The 12602-nt window shown below is 41.8% G+C and overlaps 1 protein-coding gene across 1 annotated transcript in view; it reads right to left on the bottom strand.

Moving 5' to 3' along the window:
- Positions 1 to 12602, bottom strand: part of LOC144824267 (contactin-associated protein-like 5) — a 1441011-nt gene that overhangs the window by 53226 nt on the left and 1375183 nt on the right. Inside the window, exon 22 of the mRNA XM_078683402.1 lies at positions 5066 to 5153. Coding sequence (XP_078539528.1) covers positions 5066 to 5153 — 88 coding nt within the window. The remainder of the gene's footprint in view (positions 1 to 5065; positions 5154 to 12602) is intronic.

Raw genomic sequence — 12602 nt, 5'->3', positions numbered from 1 at the left:
ATAGTCTCTCTTATCAGAGCAGTTGCGTCTGATCCTCAGAAATTGTGAGTATGGCAATGAATCTCTGAGGGCCCTGGGGTGATTGCTTTTATAGTCCAAAAGCGTGTTGCGCTCTGTGGGCTTGCGAAATAACTTTGTGAGAAGCTCACCCTCTGCATGGTAAATGGTAAGGTCTAGGAATGCTATCGAAGACTTGTCGTGGGTGAGAAAAAAGGTAAGACCAAGGCAGTTATTATTGAGCCAATGGAGGAACTGTGGTAATGTCTCAGAGGGCTGAGTCCAGATCATAAAAATGTCGTCTATGTAACGACGCCAGAGTTTTATGCCCGGATAGAATGGATTTCCTGGCACCAGGATTGAGCCTATTTCTAGCTGGTCCATGAATAGTACGGCCAGGTTGGGGGCAAAAATAGCCCCCATAGATGTCCCCTTGATCTGTTGGTAGTAGGTGTTGTCAAAGCAGAAAAAAATTTTTGTCAAGCAAAGCTCGAGTAGTTGCAGAATAAATAAGGAGGGTACCCTGTGTGGACGGGGCCGTGTATCTAAGATTTTTTGAATCACTAGTAAAGCAGCCGTTTGCGGGATGTTTGTATACAGCGATTCTACATCTAGGGTGCACAGGGTTTCATACTCTGGGTCAAATTCCAAGTGTTCAACAAAGGTAATCATAGACATGCTGTCTCTGACATAGCAAGTCGTGGAGGGCACGAAGTTTTTGATAAAAAAATCAACATAGGCCCCAAGTGGTTCTAGCACGGAACCACATGCAGATACAATTGGGCGCCCGGGAGGGTTGGCGAGGTTTTTATGTATCTTTGGCAAGGTGTATATTACCGGGATGCGGGGGGATTTGGTGTTGAGGAAATTATATTCCTTCTTGCTCAGAAATCCTTCTGCACATGCTTGGGATGTTAGCTCCTTAATGGTATCTTGTATTTGGCTGGTGGGATTGCCAGGGAGCCTTTGGTAGTGCTCCGTATTATTCAGTTGGCGCAAGATTTCTTCTTTATAGGCCTGTATCTCCTGAATCACTATCCCTCCACCCTTATCTGCACTTTTAATGATTATGTTGTTGTTGCCTTTCAGGGTATTGATGGCGTTTTTTTCGGACAGAGATATGTTATAAGGAACGAATAGTTTCTGATTTTGAATCTGTGACAAGTCATTTAGAACTAGTTTTTCAAAAGTCACAATTTCCGCCGGAACCATCGAGGATGTGGGCGAAAAAGTGGAAGGTGGTCTAAATGGTGTGTATGACTCTTGTTTGGGGCTGGGGTGTAGTTGGAAAAAGGCTTTCAGACGAAAGGCAACAACAACATAATCATTAAAAGTGCAGATAAGGGTGGAGGGATAGTGATTCAGGAGATACAGGCCTATAAAGAAGAAATCTTGCGCCAACTGAATAATACGGAGCACTACCAAAGGCTCCCTGGCAATCCCACCAGCCAAATACAAGATACCATTAAGGAGCTAACATCCCAAGCATGTGCAGAAGGATTTCTGAGCAAGAAGGAATATAATTTCCTCAACACCAAATCCCCCCGCATCCCGGTAATATACACCTTGCCAAAGATACATAAAAACCTCGCCAACCCTCCCGGGCGCCCAATTGTATCTGCATGTGGTTCCGTGCTAGAACCACTTGGGGCCTATGTTGATTTTTTTATCAAAAACTTCGTGCCCTCCACGACTTGCTATGTCAGAGACAGCATGTCTATGATTACCTTTGTTGAACACTTGGAATTTGACCCAGAGTATGAAACCCTGTGCACCCTAGATGTAGAATCGCTGTATACAAACATCCCGCAAACGGCTGCTTTACTAGTGATTCAAAAAATCTTAGATACACGGCCCCGTCCACACAGGGTACCCTCCTTATTTATTCTGCAACTACTCGAGCTTTGCTTGACAAAATTTTTTTTCTGCTTTGACAACACCTACTACCAACAGATCAAGGGGACATCTATGGGGGCTATTTTTGCCCCCAACCTGGCCGTACTATTCATGGACCAGCTAGAAATAGGCTCAATCCTGGTGCCAGGAAATCCATTCTATCCGGGCATAAAACTCTGGCGTCGTTACATAGACGACATTTTTATGATCTGGACTCAGCCCTCTGAGACATTACCACAGTTCCTCCATTGGCTCAATAATAACTGCCTTGGTCTTACCTTTTCCCTCACCCACGACAAGTCTTCGATAGCATTCCTAGACCTTACCATTTACCATGCAGAGGGTGAGCTTCTCACAAAGTTATTTCGCAAGCCCACAGAGCGCAACACGCTTTTGGACTATAAAAGCAATCACCCCAGGGCCCTCAGAGATTCATTGCCATACTCACAATTTCTGAGGATCAGACGCAACTGCTCTGATAAGAGAGACTATTTCAGAGAAGCCGAGGTATTGTCCACAAAACTAAAGGACAGAGGCTACCCTAAACGAATTGTGAGACAAGCTTCCAAACGTGCATGGTACTGCCCGCGGGAAGTGTTGTTAATCCCAAAAGAAAGAACTCAGAAAGAGAGAGTAGCCTGTGTCACCACCTTCTCTCCAATATCCAACAGAATCCGTAAATCGATTCTTAAGCATTGGCCAACTCTAAATGTAGGGAGTATCATGATTGATAAACCCCTCTTTGCGTTTAAGAAAAATAAAAATCTAAAAGACCATCTCGTGAGGGCGGCTCTCCCAGTTGCTACGCAAGGGAACACACTCGAAGCAGCGTGGGGTTTGCCACCCATTGTAGGTCATGCTAAATGTGGTAAATGTATTGTTTGCGACTTCACGGTGGAGGGCACAAAATTCACGCACCAGCACATCACATTTGAAAGACGATCTTTTTCAAACTGTAACACATCAAATGTGATTTATGTTATTGAATGCCCCTGCCCCAAACTGTACGTGGGTCAAACAACGCAGAAAGTAAGGACTAGAATCTGCCAACACAGAAGCCGGATCAGATGTAACACTGCAAATGCCCCTCTGGTGGACCATTATAATTCAGCAGGACACACTGAGAACGACATCAAGTGGACCATCCTCAAAGTCGTGAAACTTCCCCCAAGAGGCGGCAATTTGGCTCAGCTATTGAATAAGGAAGAACTAAGAACAATGATCCAATTCAACACCATTCAGAAAGGTCTGAATCGCCTAGAGGACTGGACTAGCCTTCTTTGAAGGACTATATTAAAATGCTGCTTTTTCTGGAAGTATTGTCTAAACTACGGAGACTAGATTCGTACTTGTAATTTTTGGTCGCCCAATATGAGAAGTTTTAATGGTCTGTTGTAATGTCACCAAATTACCCTGCACCTGCACTGTAAATAAACACCCTCTCACCACTATATGCATGGTTAATTTCACAAATGTCACCCTCTTGAGGTCCTCATACAAGGCGCATTAATTGAACCCCTATGTTCATCTCCCCCTAGCTGCCCGAATTCGTAGCCCTGACCAACCCAATATGGCGCACTGAATGTGCCATTCACTCCCCTCCCAAGATGGCGCCCATTGCTGACGTCTACTGACGGACGCGCTGCACGCTGCCGCCCTGCACTCACATTTAAGTGCATTGGCCCCCAGTGAGTAACAGCGCTGTATAGGACATTGACTGCCCGCCCGCTGCCCTACTATGCTGATCTAGACATAGATTGAAAACCACACGCCCGCAGGTAAGAGCGCATTAAACCCTTGACCACACGAGGTTTTTCCCCCCCGTTTTTCTATCCTTGTATCCTGTGCACCCTTGCCTTGCTCAGACCTCGCTCTGACTTTAATTCCTTGCCCAACAGGGAACGTGCTCTACCTATGAGTTTCTGGACTTCCCAGACGGAGTTTGGACCACCTGAGTCCTCAAGGTAATTTTGCGCCCCGGCGTTTTAAGCCCGTACAGTCCGGCCCGTAGTGGTACCCGAATCTGAACATCCCGCTTTTTTCAGGTCGTTGACCCACAACTCCCTCCCAAACCACCTGGAACAGGGTCGCTACCCCTGCCGACCCAGGGTAAGTCCATGCTGCCCGCCCCTCTAGTCACCTCACGATGAACGCAGAATGCATGTACTAGTCACTTAGCACGGCTTCAAATGAAAATGTTCGCGCAAATAATGGTTTCATTTAGTCACTTTACGAAGGACGCCCAATGCATGTACTAGCCACTTAGCACGGCTCCAAATGGAAATGTTCGCGCAAATACTGTTCATTATGTCTGATGGTGCTGCTCACAAAGTCACTGTCACGTCGATTTTGATGTACTAGCCACATAGCATGGCTCCAAATGAAAATGTTCGCGCAAAAATTTTTCTTTATTTACTTATTCATTATGTCAGATGGTGCTGCTCACAAAGTCACTATCACGTCGTTTTAGATTAAGCAACCCCTCCACGAGTGCATCACAGATATAGGCACAAACAAGCCGGTTCCGAGTACAAGAGTGTTGTTATCATGTGTGATCCATGATGATTCAGGTCTAGTGAACAGAAAATGTTTTGAAATTCTAAAACAGTTCTCTCTTTCGCCTTTTTTCCTCCTTATATTTCTCTACAGGCGTCAAAACAATACATACTGACAGGCAAATAATGTAAATTTGTCAGTCCTGATGATGGTCCCAATTAATTGAGCACTAGGGATCGAAACGTCGACTATGTAGATTGCCTTCGCAACCTAAACCATTGTGTAAAATTTGTTGTGTTTTGGCAGTTGGTTGGCATACCTTGAATGTAACACTGATTTGATAAGTGGCCAACATTTGCTCTTTCTTTTGCCTGTTTTCCTTTTATTCTAATTTTTTCGATTCTTCAGTTTCTTGTGTTCCTCTGTCTTGTGGTACAGGATTGTGCCTGGTTATTCTTTTCACAAGAATTACATTGTTGAAAAATAAAACTTACTGTCCGGCTGGACAGTGACAAAATATAGTCTCCAATTATGGCCTATATTCTATCTTGTTTGTTTTATCTAAAATGCTAAGGACCCTTGTTCTTGAATAATAGTATCTACCCACGGTCCACAGCTAACTGTTTGGGTTACCTTGTTATAAATAAAGTATGTTACAAGATGTTCATGAACTTACCTAAGACTTTACCTAAGGTGAGTGATGTGACTGCCTTAAATTCAATATGTGGAGAAAAGGTATGTCTTGCTTTGGCATATTGATCAACCTAAAAGACATTGAAAGAAATACATATGTGTTTTAAAATCGAAATACTTTACATGTTTAATCTACACGTGCTTCTAAAAACGAATTGTTTCAAGGTATTGATAATTTACTTTAAAATCGAAGAAAACATTCAAAAGGCTATCTTTTTAAACATTTCAGCAATTATCATTTGTTTGCGCATTTACTTTTTAAGAATCGGAATTACACGTATTACAAACACTAAAATACACATGGACAGATTTAGAAACTGCGTCGGGTTTGGATTACTTTTTAAATGCAAAGCTGATGCAAAGTGTAGTGGTGGTAGTTACATTTCAATGCAAATTGTGATGTGTGTGGGATTGTAACCAAAAGTAATGCAAAGATGTGCAATGCACTGCCTTTCGTCTAGCTTGCATCTCATAGGTGGTTCATGCGTGTTCCCATGAAACCACCCTTTGTGTTTGACACACATTCTACAAAGAGATACAGACATTGATTTATGCCAACTTCCTATGTCTCTTGAAGCAGGTCGAACAAGGAATAATATTTTCATATTTACTCGTTTTCCACTTTCATGTTTGTTACATTCTACAACACAAATTTACATTGGGGAAATGTCTCAAAGCATATTTTCTGTACTGTTCATAATGGTAAACCTGTGTTTTTTATTTGTTACGTAATAAAAGAAAGGGAGTACTCCTTAAGGATTCAATCAGGGACCAGGAGTAAATAGTTTAAGAAAGACAAAGGTCCAAAAAAGACCAACTTTTGGAATCCTTCCCAGTGTTACCCTTCTATCTCAAAAACGCCCACTGACATTTGGTGGAATTGAAGGCGAGGAGCTGTGAGGGGCGCAGGGAGTCCGACACTAAAAGAAAAGGTCTGAATTGAATAAGACGATAAACCAGCGCTGATTAAGAATTAAAAGAACCTAGCCACGCTGCATCAAGGGTCATTGAACCCTTCGCTAAAGGCAAGTCACGCCCCAAAATAAAGAGCGGTGGCACCCCTCCAGCAACATCCTCACCATTGGGTCTTTAAATCTGACAGAAATGAATGTGATACCTAATCGAGCAACATCAGAGCTCTTTATCCATTGAGATATATCGAAGAAATCACCTCTAATCCAAAAGAGAGGTTGAATCACGTCCTGCAGAACTGTTTTGTCCTGATGAAGGTGATATCATAATACACCGAAACGCTGCGTCGACAACTTTTGATAAACTGGACATCCATGAATAGTGTGATTTCTTGTACATTTGAATAATTTGATGATGTATGATTCTATTTGTGTATAAGGATTAATCTTTTTCTTAAACCAAAAAGATTAGTAAATTGTTTTAAACATACGGTTTTATTAATTTTTTATTTATGTGTATTACTCATGATTGTATGAACTTGTAATAAAGTGTTCAAGAATTTTTAAATAAGATTAGATGATGAGGTTTTTTTGCATGCATGTCTTCACTTTCTTTCGTACTGTGTAACAAAATAACTTGTTCAGAGACAGTGGGCGTTTTTGAGATAGAAGGGTAACACTGGGAAGGATTCCAAGAGTTGGTCTTTTTTGGACCTTTGTCTTTCTTAAACTTTTTATTTGTTACAACAGTACTTTACTCTGTTGCTTTTCAATAAGATGTGAGACAGAGTGGTATTTATGCTTCGTTGCTACCCTGCAATAATTACCAAGGAACATGGTATTAGGTCTCTCCTACATTTATAGATGTGACTGACATCCAACTGTGACAATCCTTCTGTGGCATTGTTATGTTACTAAAGGAGTGAGATACTGGTTCAGGCATCTATGTTACTGCCCTCCCACCCTTGAAGGACCTTTGACCTCCAGCCATGTGTACAAAAAGGATATGACCTTTTGGCCTACATCTGATTTTTTTTAAAAGTCTGGCTTGAAAGCACAAATATGACCAGACCATATGTGATCAAAATAAAAGGAGCTTTAAGAAAGGGGCTTTGTAGATATTGGCAGGGCATAAATAGGGTATCTCTGCTGGAAACAAGTGCCTGTATTGCAAGTGTTACCTTCTGAAAAAGCTTTTACCCATTACAGCTGTGCTCAGTTAGGGTTACAAGCCGACGATCAAGGGTATAGGCTTGATCTATCTATTAAGAAAATTTACCAGAAAGACATTCGACCTGACATACATATTGTAAAATGCATCTGATAAAGACAATAGGTCTTTAAGGGTGAATTGTCATTACACAATGTTAAAGCTTGTAGAGAAGGGTATTTTGTCAAAGGAAATCACCTTAGTGAGTTAGGGTTTAGGTGTTGGTTACTTCCATAAGAAACATTCAGAGTAGATTTGTTGTTTGAAAATCCTCGTTCTGTCATTTTAAGAAGCGTTACATATTGTTTTTCCAGATGGAATTTTGTGCATATTTTTAAATCTTTAACTGTATACTGATGGACTGATGACTGTTTTGTGGCAAAGGTTAGGCTTAATACAATGGGCTTGAGTTGTTTCATAGCAACACGTTGATGACAAAGCCTATGGGCCTAATTAGTTTAGTGGGTAACGTTATGCTACATGCCATTGATCTGATTTATTTATTGTGAGCAATAATGACAAAAAGCAGTATGCCTGACTTATTTATTGTGAGCAGAATGTGGTTAACTTACAGATCTTTAAGGATGGATTCTTCATACACTGTGCTCATACCTGTAGACAGGTATTCCGGTATACAGAGTCTCATAGATTCCTATTACAGACAATGGGTCAGGTGTTGGTTACCTCTCTGATAAATTGTTCAGAATCCTTGTTAGGCTCTCCTCGAACGGGCTGTATATTGTTTTGCAATACCTTGTAGAAAAGCGTCTGCTGAATATAATAGGCCTGAGTTGTTTATGTGATGTAGCCAATCATAAAGGGTGTAGCTCTGACTGATTAGGCAAAGTTATATCATATGCCATAGGTGTGACAGGTTTAATAGGAAAAACTACAACAAAGTCAGTAGGTCAGTATTATTTATTGAGAAAGCTGTATGTTCAAGCCTATAGGCATTTAGGTGTACATTGATAGTACACTGTGTTAATGCTTGTAGCAGGAATTTTGATACATGGAATCTAACAGTCTATCAAAGTAAGCAATACAATTGTTGTTGGCTACATAGAGGAATTTTGGGTGTGCTCTCCTTTGTCCGTTCAAGTATCATTCACATTCTGCTTCAGTGCTTGACAGCATAATGCTTTGGGTAATGGCTTATCCAGGATGGCCAATACATTGCTTCTAAATGGGCGGGCCAGGGTCACTGGCTGATTCTGCGGCCGCGTCATTTTCGCATAATTATGGATATGCCACATATACCACATATTTCTAAAAATGCTGCATAATATGCAGACTTAAATAAATATTTCTAGCTTAAATGAATCATAAGTTACAAAAAATATGATTGTAGCATGGAGATACATTTTTCATTGGTAATATTTCACTGCTTTTTAACAAAATTTTGAAATGCTTTTATGTGTATGTCCTTTTATGGTTTGTATTTTCGAACCAAATAAAGAATAGAGTAAAGTAATAACAATATGGTGATTCATTTTGCTGTGCAGCGTAAGTCACTTTGCAAAGGTTGTCTGTTCACATTTCAGCTGTATATTGCTTTAGTTGGGTATTAAACTAGTACTAATAAGGTGACCCCCTTTGTCCAGACAGTGTTAAGGTGTACAAATGACAAAATAATGAACTAATAGTTTCACAACATATGCCACATTATTCCATAAGATTTGCATTTTCTTGAGGCAAGATGGCGGACGTGGTGCAGGCTGTGTGAGCAGCCTTATCCCTTGCTCCGAGTACCCTGGAGTGGAAGGAGGAGATTTTTGGGCTCTGACTGACCGATAGCGCTGCATGCTGGAGAAAATCTCTTACCGGCGTTTCTTTTGAAGGGGCGCTGGCTTGATGTGAACGACTCCGGACCGGCTCTGGTGACTTTTCTGCAACCTGTGTGGCTGTGGAGTTGTATCTATCTTCATTAGAGGCGGCGTGTCCAGCGGCTCTGTGAGAGGTTTTCTGTGGAGGTTTCCCCTGCTCGCGACTCGGCCACCTCAGCTGCTCCGAATGCTGGCTGACCTCTTCCGTATCCAGTGGCGTGCCCCGCTCTGGCGTGTAACAGCATACCTGCTCTGGGCTCAGAGCAGTGTTTATCCCGGACGCGGGGGGTTCCGCAAAAAGAAGATGCAGCCTCAAGCTCCGGCTGGAACTCGCAGCCACAAACCGAATGAAGATGCTGGAAACACCGTAAGAGGTAACGGTAACGGTGGTGGTGGTGGTGGCAGTGGCGTTAGCGTGGTGAAAGAAATGTCTATTCCCAGCAAGACTCCCGGTAAAACTGTATCCAGAGTGGGGAGAAATACACAGAAGGGGTGTGCACAACCTCAGAAACCTGTTGAAAAGCCGGCGGGCGCAGGTGTGAAAGGCATCCTTTCTTTGACACTTCCTGAGTTTTTTGAGAAACAACTAGTAAAGAGAAAAAACGAGGAGAGCTCTCAGTCTAAAGAAACTGAGTTACTGACAAACCAGGCTCTAGATATTGCGAACTGCTGCACTATGGGAGATGGAGTCTTGGGTACTCTGAGAAATATACAGGAAATACAGGAAATACAGGAGACTGGTAAAGAGTTAAGCCCTTCATTAGTGACTGAAACAATTTCGATAGTAGAAGCGTTACCCCCCCAGGAATTGCCGGAAATTTTTTACTCTCTATCTGATTTTTCTACAGATGAGAATAAGAATATTAGTAAAGATTGGGGTGACTACAGTAACAAGAGTAGCTCGGTAGAGGGGGAGCTTAGTGGCAGCCTAGGTACCCCAATTATTTCTGCTTCCACGGTTAGGAGACGAAAGAAGAGGGGCTCTCAACAGGCTGTGAGTAAGGAGAGTGAATTTAATCTACTCGAGGTGGCTGAAGGTGCGTTTTCCAAAGTAAATCCTCAGGAAATAACTAGTACATCTAATACCATCGAGGGCAATGATCAGGCTGCTAATGTTATAGTCGAGGCTGAACCCCCCAATGACAATTCTAAGGAAATTACTCTGATAACAATTTATAACACTATGATGAGTCATAGGGCCGAAAGCAAAGCAGAAAACCAGCGTACTCAGGCGACGTGCTCAAAGGTGAAAAATGCAGTTCGTAGAGCCATCAAATTGTGCACAGAGTCAGCTGATAGAGTCACTGAGGCAGAGGCGAGGATATCTGCTCTCGAGGATGAGACTGTGGTGCAAAAGCAAGAAGTCGCTAACATTAAGGCCCACAGAGATGATATTTCTGATAAACTGGCAAGCTTGGAGAATCAGGCTCGTAGAAACAATCTGCGGTTCTTGGGTGTACCCGAGAAAAAAGAAGGGGCTGATGTCAGGGGTTTCATTATTGGGCTACTAAAGAATGCCTTCCCTGAACTGACGACGTGGGACTGGTCAAAGGAAGTGCAACGGGCACATAGATTTCCTTTTGTAATTAGAAAGCCACGACAAGGTCAAGAGGAATACCCTAGGGCCATTTTGGTTTCCTTTAATAACTTTCTTGCCAGGGAAGCAATTTTTTCATTAGCAAGACCGGATAAAAAAGCTGAAGGTATGAACTGTCAGTTTTTCGTCAGGCCTGATTATTGTCAGGCTACCGTGTCTCAACGATGGCAACTACGTCAACTTATCCCAGACTTCCAGAAGAAGGGAGCCACAGTGTTCTTGCAAAATCCGGCTAAATTGAAGACTATATTTAACGGTCAGACGAAATTTTTCTTTTCAGAAATCAAAGCCAAGGAATATTTGGACACTCTATGATGCTCTATGACATAATGTATATTTTTGAGTTGGCTATGTCATTGTATTAGAATATTCTAAGAAGATTAGTGCGTATTTTTCCTCTTTTATGTTTTCACAGAGATTTCATATGTATGAACTGTTCTCTTTCTACCTCCGGAGGGGTCTCTAGGGCAGGGGACGCGGCACTCCATCTGTACCAGGAACTGGTAGTTCCTGAGCCTCATATGTTGGGGAGGGTGGGGGGGGGTTCTGGTTGGGAGGGGGGTGGTCGGGTTGGAGATGGGGTTGGTGGCGGGGGTGTAAGGGAGAGGTAGTTACTAGTGTGCGGACATTAAGACACATATTACGTTTGGTTGATTTCTTTGGTCCTTTTTGGTTATTGCTACAGGATGGATAAGAAAATAAAATTTTGTACCTTGAATATTAATGGCCTTAATGACCCGAAAAAGGTAGGGATTCTTCGCAGAATAATACAATTTTTAGGTGTCGATCTCTTGTGTATACAAGAAACCCACGTTCCCTGGGATAAACGAGCCCTTTTAAAAAATCTTGGGCTTGAACTATTAGTCACTTCTAAACAAATGGGTGTTAAAAGAGGTATTGCAATCTGTATGAAGAAAGGGGTGGGGGGATGCCTTAGATCTCTAGCGGATAAATGGGGAAGATGGGGCCTTGTCGAATTAGTTGTGGAAGGGCATAAATTTACTGTTTGTTGTATTTATGGTCCCAATTTGGACGACAATGAAGTTCTTAATATTGTTAATGCAGAAATTTCAACTTGGCCTCAGCCTATAATCCTATGTGGGGATTTGAATATTCATATCGAAGCAAATTGGAATATTAGGTCTGAGAGGAAATATCTTGGTTGTAAAATGAGGTCTTATAGAGCTCTAAGAGAACTAGTACTAGGAAACGGGCTAGTGGATGTATGGCATAAACTCCAAGCTAATGACCCAGGCTATACTTTTTTTTCGATCCCCCATCGAAAGTTTGTTCGCTTAGATTATTTTTTTGTTTCTTCTTCGTTTATGGAGAACGTGAAGATTGAGGTGTTACCACAATTGATCTTCGACCATAATCCAGTCATAATGGAATTATCTTTACCTTTTAAATATGGGAGACCTAATATACAGTGGTCATTTCAGAGAAATCTAGTACTTGATGAAGAATATCTTCAATTTATGGCTGGAATAATTAGGAATTTTTTTGAGCGGAACAATGGCACAGCCTCAATACAAGTTGTCTGGGATACTTTTAAGTCTATTATTCAGGGGGAAACAATCAGTTATTCCAATTTCAAACGTAAGAAGAGTCAAGCCGACTTTAAAGATAGACTAGATAAAGTTCGGGAGGCTAAAGTTAACCTCGCCTCTGCCCTTAGAGACAGGCAAGGCTCGGACGAGGCCCAGCGACTTCTAATTATTGAACGGTCCATTCTGTATTCATATGTAGCAGACCAGGTAGCGGTTAAATATAAACAACATAGAGCTTAGTGTTATGAATATAGTGAGCAGACAGGGAGCATCTTAGCTCAACGGCTCAGACAGAAAGCAACGCTAAATGAAATACTGGGAATTAGAGATTTAGATGGAATATTTCAGGAGACTAAAGCAGGGATACTGAAGGCATTTAGTTGTTTTTATAAGCTATTATATAACGATACTAATAACGAAATTAATAAA

The sequence above is a fragment of the Lissotriton helveticus genome, chromosome 3_1 (genome assembly GCF_964261635.1).
Source record: "Lissotriton helveticus chromosome 3_1, aLisHel1.1, whole genome shotgun sequence".
Lineage (NCBI taxonomy): Eukaryota > Metazoa > Chordata > Amphibia > Caudata > Salamandridae > Lissotriton > Lissotriton helveticus.
This window is presented reverse-complemented; position numbering and strand designations above follow the sequence as displayed.